The sequence below is a fragment of the Entelurus aequoreus genome, linkage group LG07 (assembly GCF_033978785.1).
Source record: "Entelurus aequoreus isolate RoL-2023_Sb linkage group LG07, RoL_Eaeq_v1.1, whole genome shotgun sequence".
NCBI classification, from domain to species: Eukaryota; Metazoa; Chordata; class Actinopteri; order Syngnathiformes; family Syngnathidae; genus Entelurus; species Entelurus aequoreus.
The window spans coordinates 32,698,003-32,711,489 of NC_084737.1; the positions used below are offsets into that span (position 1 = coordinate 32,698,003).

The 13,487-nt window shown below is 40.0% G+C and overlaps 1 protein-coding gene across 2 annotated transcripts in view; it reads left to right on the top strand.

The window, feature by feature from the left end:
- Window positions 1-13,143, top strand: part of LOC133653685 (metabotropic glutamate receptor 4-like) — a 448,987-nt gene extending 435,844 nt beyond the window's left edge. For both annotated transcript variants that reach the window (XM_062053243.1, XM_062053244.1), the window contains 2 exons: window positions 1,571-1,817; window positions 8,445-13,143. In XM_062053243.1, coding sequence (XP_061909227.1) covers window positions 1,571-1,817; window positions 8,445-8,494 — 297 coding nt within the window. In that variant the 3' untranslated portion in view covers window positions 8,495-13,143. The remainder of the gene's footprint in view (window positions 1-1,570; window positions 1,818-8,444) is intronic.
- The last annotated feature ends 344 nt before the right edge of the window (window positions 13,144-13,487 follow it).

The following is a 13,487-nucleotide window of genomic DNA, read 5'->3' on the forward strand; positions in this document are numbered from 1 at the left end:
ATGTTTTCAGACAATTTAAAGCAAAACAATTATTGAATCTCAAAAAATGTGTAAAGTGGGACACATGTAAGCTGAGGTACCCTTATAGTAAGTTTTGTGTACGTTTAAAAATACAATACACATTTTCTGTCTCGAGGAAAGTTGATAATTTGCTGAGTTTCAGTCCATGAAATAGTTTATTCTTTGTGTACATGGAGCAGACAGACAATGCTAACGGCATGTCAGGTAACATTGATGTTGAATGCCTGCAGGAAGTAGACAAGTGTCTGTACTTTTTTCACAGGGACTCTGGTCAGCACTATGTTGTGAATTTACCCTAGGCCATATGTAATCTTCTAATGATATTACTGCACTGCCATTCCCTCAGTGAGGAATGTCGATGGAACACCTTGACCCATGACTCCCAGTTTATCTTCAAGGCAGACATTTATTTACTCACACGTTTTTTGTTTCAGCACACTTACTGTCCCCAGCATTAACTACACTTGTATTCATGCAACTGATGCTGTTCTACTGCTAAACACAAAATATTAAAAGTAATGATACCTGAATTAATACCCTTGCGACAGAATCGATACATGAGAGTTTTCTTTGTCTAGTGATACTTTTTAATAAAGTTATTTAGATTGGGTAGTTCAACCTACTGTTGGTTGGTGAGTGTGTATCACAGTCAGGCTATGACAAAGACAGATTACTGTACTCCATATCCTAATGTAAAAACAATGTCCTACCTGTTTGACCTTCATTTAATTTTTTTTTTCATTTATTTATTTATTTCATTAGATTATTCATATGATTCCGACTACATTTACAATAACTTGAACATATGAGAGGAGAGATATTGCACTGGCAACATATGTCATAGTTCTGTTGTACCACATCATTTATAGCTGTTGACATGGTGAGCTAACCCCATGCCAAACGACTCAAAAATGTAATGTCACAAAAAACCTCAGGCAAAGTTTTGTTGCAAGGACTTCACCCACCACTGTGCATCCTGTAATTGCAAAAGGCAAAGCGGGTCAAACATTTTTCAAAAGCTCAATAAAACTGCAGACTATGAAAAGTAACACAGTCCTTGGATATTACTAAACTCTATCAGCTGGAGAAGTATTGATTGAAAGTGCATACATGCAGATTAATTCACAAAATAAGTCTTGATAGATGAGGTATATCAATAAAAAATACAATTTACCACCAGCATTTTTTAAACCCTCTTCTGACTGTTTCCATTGCAGATTACAGATGGACTGAGCCCATCAGAAATGAAACATCACTTAGTTTTCGGCAAATGGAAGATGTTTTTCCGTGCTCCATTTTTGTCGCCTGTAGCTATATATTGGCCTCCCAGCTGTGAGCTGCAGCTGTCACTGGCCTTTAGCGAGCAAACAGTCCTCATGCTGTGGTCTAAACCCTCAAGGCAAAAAGACATAAGAAGCCTGCATCAGGGCCCCCTCTATGTGTTGTACGTCCTAAAACCCACAAAAAAAAAGATTAATGGTTATTTATCTCTGAAGCCATAACCATTATTTGCCTCCACAAATAATGTTTTGTCTTTTCTATAATGCAGATGTACATCCAGACAACAACCTTGACCATCTCTGTCAGCCTGAGTGCGTCCGTCTCTTTGGGAATGCTTTACATGCCCAAAGTCTACGTGGTTCTCTTTCATCCGGAGCAGAACGTACCGAAGCGCAAGCGCAGCCTGAAGGCTGTGGTGACGGCTGCCACCATGTCCAACAAGTTCAACCCAAAATGTGGTCTACGGCCCAACGGGGAGGCCAAGTCGGAACTTTGTGAAAGTCTGGAAACACAAGGTCGGTCTTGCAAAACCTAATGAAATAAATCAGTTTTGGTAGCCTTAAATGGCAGATTTTACTATTGCGTAATACACATCAATTATTCTTTTTTTTGCTAATTATTGATGGCTGTTATCTTGTAAATCGGAAGTTTGTATTAAACTACATGGTGTAGTTCAATGCTGACTGAAATGGGCTGAATCCAAACTGATCTACACAAATATTGTAATGTGCAAAAGTCTTAGGTCACAACTATTTGTTTTACTGAACTTTTTCCACAACAAATATGTTGGAATTGATCATTGTGGTTTGAGTCACAATTGCACAAAGATTTATGTAGGAAAGGTCTTAATGATACCCCTGTCAGTTTGTTAACCTCTTTGAACCAAATTAACAAACACAACAATTCCTTCTTAGTGGAGGTTGGTGCTCTACTAGGATGTGCTCTTGTTAACCCACTGGTGGTAATAGAACTATTTGCTAAAAAAAAACATAATGGTCGCCAAAGACTTGATGGCATGGTACTGTATAGTGTCCTTTACATTTACTCTTGTTCACTAGGACTTTGTATTTATCAAGGTACACTGACATACATATTGCTTGCTGTCATGTGCGACATAAAGATGGACAATTTTTATTCCTATTACACGACAGAGAAGTAGCTCGATAGAGACATTGCATTAGTCTGCTTTCCGAGGTAAATGCTAAACATTATTTTATCCATTCTCTACCACTTGTCCCTATCGGGGTCGCAGGGTTCTAGAGCCTATCCCAGCTAAGGTACATTATTATATTATTTCATAAAACTACTGTACTTGTTTGTAGTAAATGTTATTGTGCGGTTTAAAAAAACTAAACATTTCTTGTTTAAACATTTTTCTTTTTAAAAAGGTTACATATTACATGTTTAAATTGTGGTGTTTTGGGGGGGGGGGGAATTAAATTGATTGTAATTAATTTTAGTGGACGATTTGAGATAAAAGTTTTTTGAGTTACGAACTCGGCCGTGGAGCCAATTAAGCTTGTAAGCTGAGGTACAGTGCCACTGGTATAATATTATATTTTACAACATTCCAACCAGTTTAGGTAGGTAGGTAGGTAGGTCCTAATTGTCATTGCACAAGTATGAGACTTTGTTTTCAGCACAAACCCGTTCAAGATTAGACAAACACACAGTGTACAGGGTTACAGAACTGGAATGCTGATGGGTCGCCACAAGGTGCCCCGTAAAAGATGGGAGAAAGGTCAACACTGCGGGAGGATGAGTAAAAACAATACAATAGTGGGAAAAAACCTCCATAGCAGAGCACATATACATATTACAAATATATCTCGAGACTTGCAACAGAGGGGAGGGAGTCGGCACTACGGTGGCAGGCTGCAGATCTTCAGGCGCTGCCCAGCCATCCATCACCCCTAAGGGATTTGCGTCAAAGGCGTTGGATGGGGTGTGGGGTATGTGTGTGTGCCGTATATTTTTTGTGGATGCATGTGTGTGTGTAAGCCTGCCGCGTGTCTTTGTTCCGCGGCCTTGATGTTGTGCAGCCATTAGTCCAAAGTCATCAACAACAAGTGTGTTTCCATGAGAGACAAGAAGGGAGTTTGTTGTGTCTTCGCTGCACTGTCCTTCGGGAGTGTCTCGAAGCCAGGTAAACAATCCAAGTTAGAATGTTTTGTATGCGAGTGAAAATAACATTTGCTTTTCCCTCTAAATTGTCTATGAATGGTCCTCAAAATTCATCCTGCGAGGCAGACAGTCCGATGTTATCTACATCACAAGAGTGTCCACAGTTCTTCCCGCATCCTCCAATCATTTGTGGCAGTTTTGGGGTACTTTGAAGACTGCTGGCAACTTCCAATTTGTCGACAAACCAGAGCAACGCTTACTCCAATCAGCAGATGTCCTGTTGTCATAATTCCGAATAGGTAGATATCTTCACGTCCCCGACTGAAAGGATCGCCAGGCACGCGGCACTCCTTCTTCTCCCAGGAGTCTGTCGTGTGTCCAGCAACAATTGCTCCGTCACGACAAGCAGGTTCCCCAAAACCCAAGATGTCAATTTCATTGAGGCCAGTTAAATAGTTCCAATGTTTAGATTTGGAGAGCAGTGCAAAAAGAGGCAACAAGAAAGTTAAGTCAAGACAAGACAAAGAAGCAAGCAGGAGAGATAAGGGAGAGGAAAGGGGAGCGTCCGCCCTTGATGAGTGCCAGTGAGAAAAATCTGTTACAGCACAAACCAAAGAGCACAGTTCAATAGACCACATAATTTAAACTAAATAAGATCTAATTGTTCTTTGTGGTTTCGCAAATTAGAATTGCATTCATTAATGAACTCTAACTTGACCCATGCTCGCCAACCTTAACAAGACGTTTTTTTGTTGTTTTATGTTAACATGCTAAGTAACAAAAAATGTATATAAACATATAACCTTCTTGGTGGAGGTAATACAATACAAGTCAGTATTTTCTCTATGTTTCACTTGCTCAATCGTCTAAATACTGTATTTTATCTATTGTATGCAAAATGTCGTATTGAATTTGCCATTCAGTGGGAATGACAGGGTGCTCACACTTGTCTGATTTTGAAAGAGATTAAAGAGACCAGTAGTGTTGCCAAAGAGGATTTCTTTCCTTCAATTACCGAGATAAAGTGTATGAATAGACGGTCTCCTTGTGAGAAAAGGATTAAACGAAGCCTCCGTGCATAAATACTCCCAAGTCCTGATTTAGACACTGACAAACTTGACAATAGACTACATGAAATGAAGGGCTGTCTATGACTAGGGATTTTCAAAGTTGGAACTGATTCGTTTTGTACGTAGTGGACTGAAAGCTTTTTTTAGCAAGAGCACAGTTAATTGGAATCCCACAAATAAATAGACCTCATTTGCGACTTTTTTTTTCACCTCAAAAAGGCTAAAACACTCAAACAAATATACACAGTAGGGATTGGAAGCTTTAGTGAGGCCCTCAACTCCAGCAGAGTGCAGAAAAGACGATGACATTTGAATATACAGTGTTCCCTCGCTACAACACGGTTCACTTTATGCGGCCTCGCTGTTGCACGGATTTATTTGTGGGTGTGTAATTTTTTTATAGTGTTGCATGCTTTTTTTTTTACAGCGTATGAATGCGCATTGTGTTCTGCGTCCTGATTCGCTAATGGACTGTAGACCACTGTCAATCAATCTTCTTCATGTCATGTGTCCCGTACAGTAGAGAATACGTTCAGCTTGCCTAATTTACAAAATTGTTTGATGCGAGCATGCATATACTGTACAGTACTGTAAACGGAAAAAATATATAATAAATTAAAAAAACAACCTGTAAATGAAAAACATGCACAGTAAATGAAAAAAAAAAAAATCCTGTACATGAAAAAATATATAGTGTAAACGGAAAAAATATATAATGAACGAAAAAAACAAACTAAACTTCTACTACACAGATTTCACTTAAAGCAGGTTTTATATGGAACGTAACCCCAGCGTTAAACGAGGGAACACTGTATAGGAAACACCAGCCAAAGGGTGGCTTCCCAAGTTTAATATATATTCATACTGACCTCTTTCAAGTTCCCCCCAATCATTGATGATGAGGCTAACCTGTTGGCATCTATCAAAAGTGATAGACTCCACTACCTTATTATATATGACGTATGGGACTAAAAGTCTCACTCATGGTGCTGCTGTACGCTTAAAATCAATGTGTTTGGCCTGTGGGCTTTGGCACGTTTTTACATTGGCCCTTGGAGGCAAAATATTTGGACAACCCTAAAAGTCGTAACAAGGTTTCTGTAGGTAAACAAGCAGAAAGGATAATTATTACCATTGCCAGAAGAGAGCAGTGAGGGAGGCCTGCTTGAGCGAACTGGTCAAAGCTATATCTTCGGGCCGAAGCAACACGTCCAGGTGTACGCCATGTCTAATTTACGGCCAGTCCAACCAGTGTCCATGGAAAGCTGCGTTGGCGAGTCCTCCTTCTTGGAACATCCTCCCAAGACAGGCGCTGTACACTTGGCTCTTCGGGTATTCAATTTACCTCCCATAGACGGGTCAATGTCCGATTATTCAACTGCAAGGTTGATAGTCGAGTCAGACTCCTTCAAATCGAATCGTGACTTAGTCGACTTTTCTAAGACACCCGTAGAACATAATGGAATGTACTGGGACTAAAAACACTTGAGGTGTGCGCACACATTGCCGAATTACATTTGAACCGTGTCCTAAAGATGGCGGAAAACCTTAAAACATGGTCTGACTACGTCCTCATTGTTATGATCCATTGCCCGGATCATAGTTTATTTTGGGTTTTTATTCACTTGTGGTTTAAGTTCTGTTTCAGCACCCCTGTTTTGTGTTTCTTGGTTGTCATGGGTGCTGATTGTTTTCACCTGCCTCTGATTAGTGTTCGGGACACTCACCTGTTCCTGAGCACTAATTAGAGTTATTTAGTCCTGCCTTTTCCCCTCACTCAGTCTGGTGCTTTTGTTTGCTTTACACAACTGCTACGTTGAATGTTTTCTAGTTCCCTGTGTGTGTCTTACGCTAAGTCCCGTCTTAGTGTGTTCCTTATGAGCTATTCCGCTAGCTTTCCTTGTGTTAGGCATGCTTCTGTTGGTTTGTTTCTGTCTTTGTTTTATGATTTATGGGAATAAATAATTTCCTACCTGCACGCTGTCTCTGGAGTTCCTGCTGCATCTCGGAAGAACAATCCGCGCATCATCATGCCTCCTCGCCATCACGTTTTAATCCCCGAAAGGCAGCAAAGGTCATTACAACAAGGCGCATATTTCAGAAACATGGATAATTTTGCACGAGATATCGACCGTGCTCAGCTACTTCTGGGCAAGAACACCATCAGATACGTCCCTGAAGCCCGGAACAATGCCACTTTACCCGACATGAAGCATGTCTATAGAGGCAATGTCAGCCAAAGAGGAGCACCAGGTACCTACCTAGTGGAGTATGTGGTCTTAGAAACAACATTTAAGAAATACAGCAAAAGTAAGGTTAGACTTTTTATTATGATAACTCAAAGTGATTAGAAAAGCAGCCTTTGCTCTCTAGTTGGCATCAATCCACATTTTAACTCCGCCACTTCAGTGTAGTTACCGTGTTCACATCGTGAAGGTCTGGGATGTGAATGTGACTGTAATTATGGTGGCGTGAACATGGTATTATCACGGAACCTGCAGTGCAAACATGGGGGCTGCCGTTCTTTATACAATGAATGGCATTTTGAAAACCGTCCATTTCAAAGCAGTTGCAGTGGTTCTCAGAATTTATGGAGGATGAGTGACACATGACAGGGTCTTTGGCGAAGCACAAGAAATTGCCGAAGCGCCATGTAAACTTGCGACGTATGAACACCCCTTTATGCCAACACTTACGACTCTGACTCAACCTCAGAGTGTAATAATTCCTTCTCTTCTCACAAAACATCGCACACACGCTAACTCGCACAATGAACTGAGAAGCTAAAGCCTGCTCTTTATGTTTGTGTCAGACTGTGTGGAGGCAGGGAAGCCTTGTGAGGGACTTTAGACTCTCAGGTAACCTGGAGGACTTTTCATCACTTATTACCACTTTTCTGCTGATGTTCACCATCACTATTGTGCACACACAGATGCTCAAAACATGCACAAGGCACACAAATGATGACCGCACCTTGGACCAGTATCGGTGCACGATGCTTCCAAATGTTTATCCAGCACAGTTAAATGCTTGTTGATGTGTAAACATGACACAAGTACATCTGAGTTCAGGATGCACTGGAGAGCTATGTGTCTTTTGCAATTGTCTCTTTTCTATTAAAACAAGGAAAAATGTGTGTTACCAGCACTACAAGAGGAATAAACTGTAAAAGACAGATGGGTCTGCCAGCTCCAATTCTTTCAGGACCATCTATTCTTTATATTGACCTCACGGCACATAAATATTTAAATAAGTTACATTTATCAGTGCTCCCCTTGGAAAATATGCTTTGGATGAAATGGCGACAAACACAGTGCTAGCATCACATTGCCTCCTCAATGACACCTCTCGCCTGAAGCTGGAGCTCAGCTGTTTTCTGATTGGATTCATCCTGTCTAACATATTAAATTCAATCAGCTGCATGGACTGAGTGGTGCCGTGGTTGCCGCCACCAAGCATGCGCACTGGGGACAGTTTGTTGTGGGACCCTTTAAACTGGATTGTATCTGTTTTTACTCCCAGGTCACATGTGATTGCATGAAACAGTTAAGTCATGTCAGTCCCGCTATCAAGCATTTATGAAGACACTCTTAACAGCTAATACATTTCATTTAACACATTGGCTAACCCCATGTACATTTTGCATGTTTTGCATATAATGTGTGATCAACCTAGAGATGCAAAAGTGTATGCTGGGAAAATGTAATGAAAAGGCAGGTAGGAGTTTGCACGTACAATCACGTGACAATTGTAGTTTCAATGCCTCTTTAGATGTGTGCACTGGTGGAGATGAGGAAAGCATTTCAATTGATTGCACCTGCTCTCTATTGGACAAAGTCATAAATAGAGCTTCTCATCAATCCCCACATCCACATGTGCGCTCAGTTTCACGCCTGTTTGCCTTGCGCCAAGTGAGTATTTTTAACTGTTTTCGTCTTCTCATTACAGCGTTGGCCTCCAAGCAGACGTACATAAGCTACAGCAACCATGCCATCTGAGAAGCAGTTGAGCGTGGGGCCGCCTGAGAAGAAATCCCCTGATTCTGGGCGATAACGCTGAAGGAGAGATTCCGGATGAGCTACTGCGGCAGAGAGAAAAATCAGGATTGAAAGGATGTCATATTTTTTTAAATAATAAAATGCCGCATTTATCAGAAATGAGTTGAATGCAGGGGATTAAAAAAAAAAAAAAAAGAAGACTGGATTCATTTTCCCTTACATTCCGTCTGAGACTTTTAAAAGTTGGGCTGTGTTTGTTTTCAAATGCAGGTTGGGTTCTCCCTATCGAGTGAATAGCCCACATTTAAGTCCTCTCTTGACTAATTTCGACAAAAAAATAGGGTGGGGGAGTCTGATTTGGCAGTTAGTCAAGTTGTTAACTGCAGTACTCTTCAAATCTGTACATGCCTTACAAGAGTTCATTGAGTATTGCAACATGAAACATCCACAGTTGGATCTGACAACAACAAAGCTGTCGTCCATTATGGTTAGTTTTTTTAATTTCCTTTTGGTGTTCCATATTTATGTCAATGACAACATTTGGCAAACCTAGTGTACAGTCCTAAAGCATGCTTGTGGGAGCATCCCTTGTACTGTGTGTTGTGTTGTCCATGGAATGCAACATTCGTCATGGTCGCGGGTCATAGTGGAGACCATGAGCAAATATCTGATATATAAACACAACAAGGAGACCAAAACTAGCTGTTATGTTTATATAACCTGAGGAATTGGAGTTTTACTTAAGCATCCAGACTTTGAGCCTTATTTATTATGCACAAATCAACATTTGTCGGATCAAAGGCGGTCCATGTCAAGGTGTATTTTAAATGTAGCAAGGTAAGTACAGTGGAACCTTGATTTACGAACGCCTCGATTTACAACCTTTTCAGTTAAAGAACCTTTACAACGTGCCAAATATGCCTCTGTGTGCGAATCGTGTCTCAGCGTAGGAATACTAGATTCATTCATTGATCTTGCGTGCCGCTGGAAGCCTTAGGGCACTGCCATTTTGATGACATCACTTCCTGTACTCACGAGTGCAGTCATTTTGAAGAGGTGAGGCCCCCTACATCACATCCTGTTTACACAGTCATTATCTAGTAGTCACTTCTTAGTGCTTAAGTGCATGTTTCTTTTCTCGCCACTCAACAAGTTCTATCTATTTTGTTTATTCAATGTGGCTCCAAAAAGCCAAAAAACCAGCCTGGAAAGAAGGAGGGATTTGCTGTGGACTTAAAAATTACTGTTTGCGAGCAATACGAAGGTCCTGGGTTCGATCCCCGGGCTGGTGGTCTTTCTGTGTGGAGTTTGCATGTTTTCCCCGTGACTGCGTGTGTTCATGCCGGGTACTCCACACATTGCTGATTCGTATCAGAAATATGGAAGAAACACGTTCCCAATCTGAACCACTGTAATTAAGGATTTTTATATGGTTGCTGACTTTGCCAAAGGGGTAAAATATATTCGCAAGGACGCAGAGAAAATGCAAAAGCCGGTCGAATAACAGTTGGTCATGTTAATAGATGAAAAGCAGCTAGCAGGTGATAGCATTTGTGAGGCTAACATTTGCGAGAAGTCTTGCCATTTATATGGCGACTTGATGTCCAAAAGGGATCATGCTGGAACCATCACAGAAAAATACCACCGCGGGTAGTTGGAAAAATGTTAAACGAGGACAGGCCGACGAAAGATCACCCCCAACTGCTAGTTTGTGCTAACAGTAGCAGTGACTGTAAGGTGAAGCCAGTGCTCATTTACCACTCCAAAAATGTGTTCAAAAAATGCCGCAAATATTCACCAACGACGACAAGAGATAAAAAAAAGATTATCGTTTTGGAGAAGACTAAAGGCAAAGGGACTTTCTTGCGTGTGCATGGGTTGACAGTTATGCTTGCTGCTGTTGTAGTCTTGTTTGGATAAAAAAGAGATTGTTGAGCCATCACCCCCTTGTTATGTTAGTTTGCTATATATACAGTGTATATACACTTTAGTGTCTTCAAAGTGTTTGATTTTTTTTTACCAAAATATGGACTTTAGTTGAGGCTCGAACCAACTATTCATGTTTACATTGTTTCTTATGTGGATCTCTGCTTCAGCATCCAAACTGTTCAGTCTACAAACCATGTTCAAGAACCAATTAAGTTTGTAAATCGAGGCTCCACTGTATTTAAATTTGTTTTTTAGTAACAGTTGCATTTGTTGTTGTCGTTGAATAGTATTATAGAATTCCCGACATAACTGTTCATTTTAGCTCAAATCATCAAACTTAAAGGGGAACTGCACTTTTTTGGAATTTTGCCTATCATTCACAACCATTGTAATTAAGAAGGACTTTTATATGGTTGCTGAATTTGCCAGAGGGGTAACATATCAGCACGGTGTAACAGGGGTTAGTGTATGTGCCTCACAATACGAAGGTCCTGGGTTCGATCCCCGGGCTGGTGGTCTTTCTGTGTGGAGTTTGCATGTTTTCCCCGTGACTGCGTGTGTTCACGCCGGGTACTCCAGCTTCCTCCCACCTCCAAAGACCTGGGGATAGGTTAATTGGCAACACTAGTGGTTAGAGTGTCCGCCCTGAGATCGGTAGGTTGTGAGTTCAAACCCCGGCAGAGTCATACCAAAGACTATAAAAATGGGACCCATTACCTCCCTGCTTGGCACTCAGCATCAAGGGTTGGAATTGGGGGTTAAATCACCAAAAATGATTCCCGGGCGCGGCCACCGCTGCTGCCCACTGCTCCCCTCACCTCCCAGGGGGTGATCAAGGGTGATGTGTCAAATGCAGAGAATAATTTTGCCACACCTAGTGTGTGTGTGACAATCATTGGTACTTTAACTTTAAATTTGCCCGAGTGTGTAAATGTGAGTGTGAATGTTGTCTGTCTATCTGTGTTGGCCCTGTGATGAGGTGGCGACTTGTCCAGGGTGTACCCTGCCTTCCGCCCGAAAGCAGCTCCAGCACCCCCCGCAACACCAAAAGGGACAAGCGGTAGAAAATGGATGGATGGATTGTTTACAATCATTATAAAAGACATGGTGACGGATGTTGGTTTTTTTTAATGCATTTTAAATATTAAATAAATGCGATCAAAAGTCAGCTTATTACGCCTATAAAGTGCTTAAAAAATAATAAAACACCTTTTATTAAGGTTTTAGATACATGTAAATATATATGTTAGGAAGTAACGGGCACATTTATAATATTTTCATATTTTGCTGATTTTAAGCATACGCGGCGCATTAATTTAAAAAACGCATCACGACGTTCGTTTTTTTTTAAACATCACTTATTTATACTCACTGTAGACTTTATGAGAGCCAACAAACATAATAAAACATCATTTACTGTACAATACTTGCTGTCATTAGGATGCCGACTGATAGGATGTTCATATATTCCCGTTTAGATGAAGAATCGATCATAATTCTCCTGAAGATAAGGGTGGTGGAACCCAACGTTTTGTCATGTCGTTCTCGCTATTACCGGGTCTAAATTGGCTGTCAAAGTGTACAAACTTGTTGGAATACATCCTCGTTCTTTTATTATCCAGGTGAGATGCATGATTTATGATCCACAATAAGGTGTGACGAGCATGGAAAGAAGGAAGCAGCTCATCAGTTGATCATGTCAACATTGGCACACAAGCTACAAATAGTTTGTGCGCGTTAGCGCTTATAAAAACAATATCACTAATACTTAGTTAATATTCAAGTCAGGAAATGTAAATGGGATATTGTTGGCGCTTTTTAGGTGTTTTTTTATTGGGGTTTATGAGCGGAATAGAGGACCTTCCATTGGCTTCACTGTAAGCAGACTTACGAATTTACGAATATTGCATTAAATAGAAAAATACATCATAATGATTGTGAACGATAGGCAAAATTCTCAAAAATGTGCAGTTCCGCTTTAAAACTGAGGCATTTGTTCAACTATATAAATATTGGTCATCGCATTAATTTTGTGCATTTACCATTTGATGTCCATGTACAAATGTTGTACACTTTGCATAATGTCCGACTGTATTTGGTTCAAACACGAGGAAGCGCTCGGTGTACAAAATATAAATGTGTAAACCCCATTCTTGTCTTTTGTCTCTTAAGTTCTCCCTCGGTATTCCTCGTGAAAAAGAGCAACCTGGAATTTGTCACATTAAATCATATCCTCAGCAATGCAGAATATGTACTGTATGTTGCATGTCCAAAAAATTAAGTCATGTGAACAATTTGATATTCAGGTGTGACGTCTAAGAGGATAACTACTGTACTGCAGAGAATTATAAATAACCATTTTTGTTTGTTTAATCAATAATTCTTGCAGATCTCAGCTTGAACAAGGTTGAAATATGTTTTTTTGTCAACCATTTGGACAAAGTAACATTCGTGGGAATTGTGTTTGTGTAAATGGAAATACTGAAATGTTTTTTTGTCACAAGCTCAGTTGTTTTTCTAAAACACTGTCTATTACAAAAATAGAATATGTAAGTGCTGATTGAAATTAAGTGGCAAGTAAATGTATGTTATCAAAACGGTTTGATCATTTTTGCTTTATGTACAAAATCATTTAAAAAAACAAATAAAAATACAGTGCCTGGATATTTATGAAGTATATATAGAAAAGATTACAGATGTGTAGAGCATGTTCATTTTTATACAAGATGTTTCTAATAAATAAAAACACTTTTTTTCAATTCAGTGTTTTCTCTTAATGTTTTGAGAAAATGCTCCTTACAATGAGGCCAATCTCAAACTATCCCTAGCTGTGAGTGATTACGATTCTTGGGGTGACAATTCCATTCAGAATCGATTCTAAGGTCACATGATTCTTGAGACATATAATTTGGTACAACAGGTCACATGATTCTTGAGACATATAATTTGGTACAAAAGGTCACATGATTCTTGAGACATAATTTGGTGTAAAAATGATAATAAACCATTTCAAAACAGGTTACAATTTACAAAAGCTTCTTTTGACTGCTGACCTATTAACTAT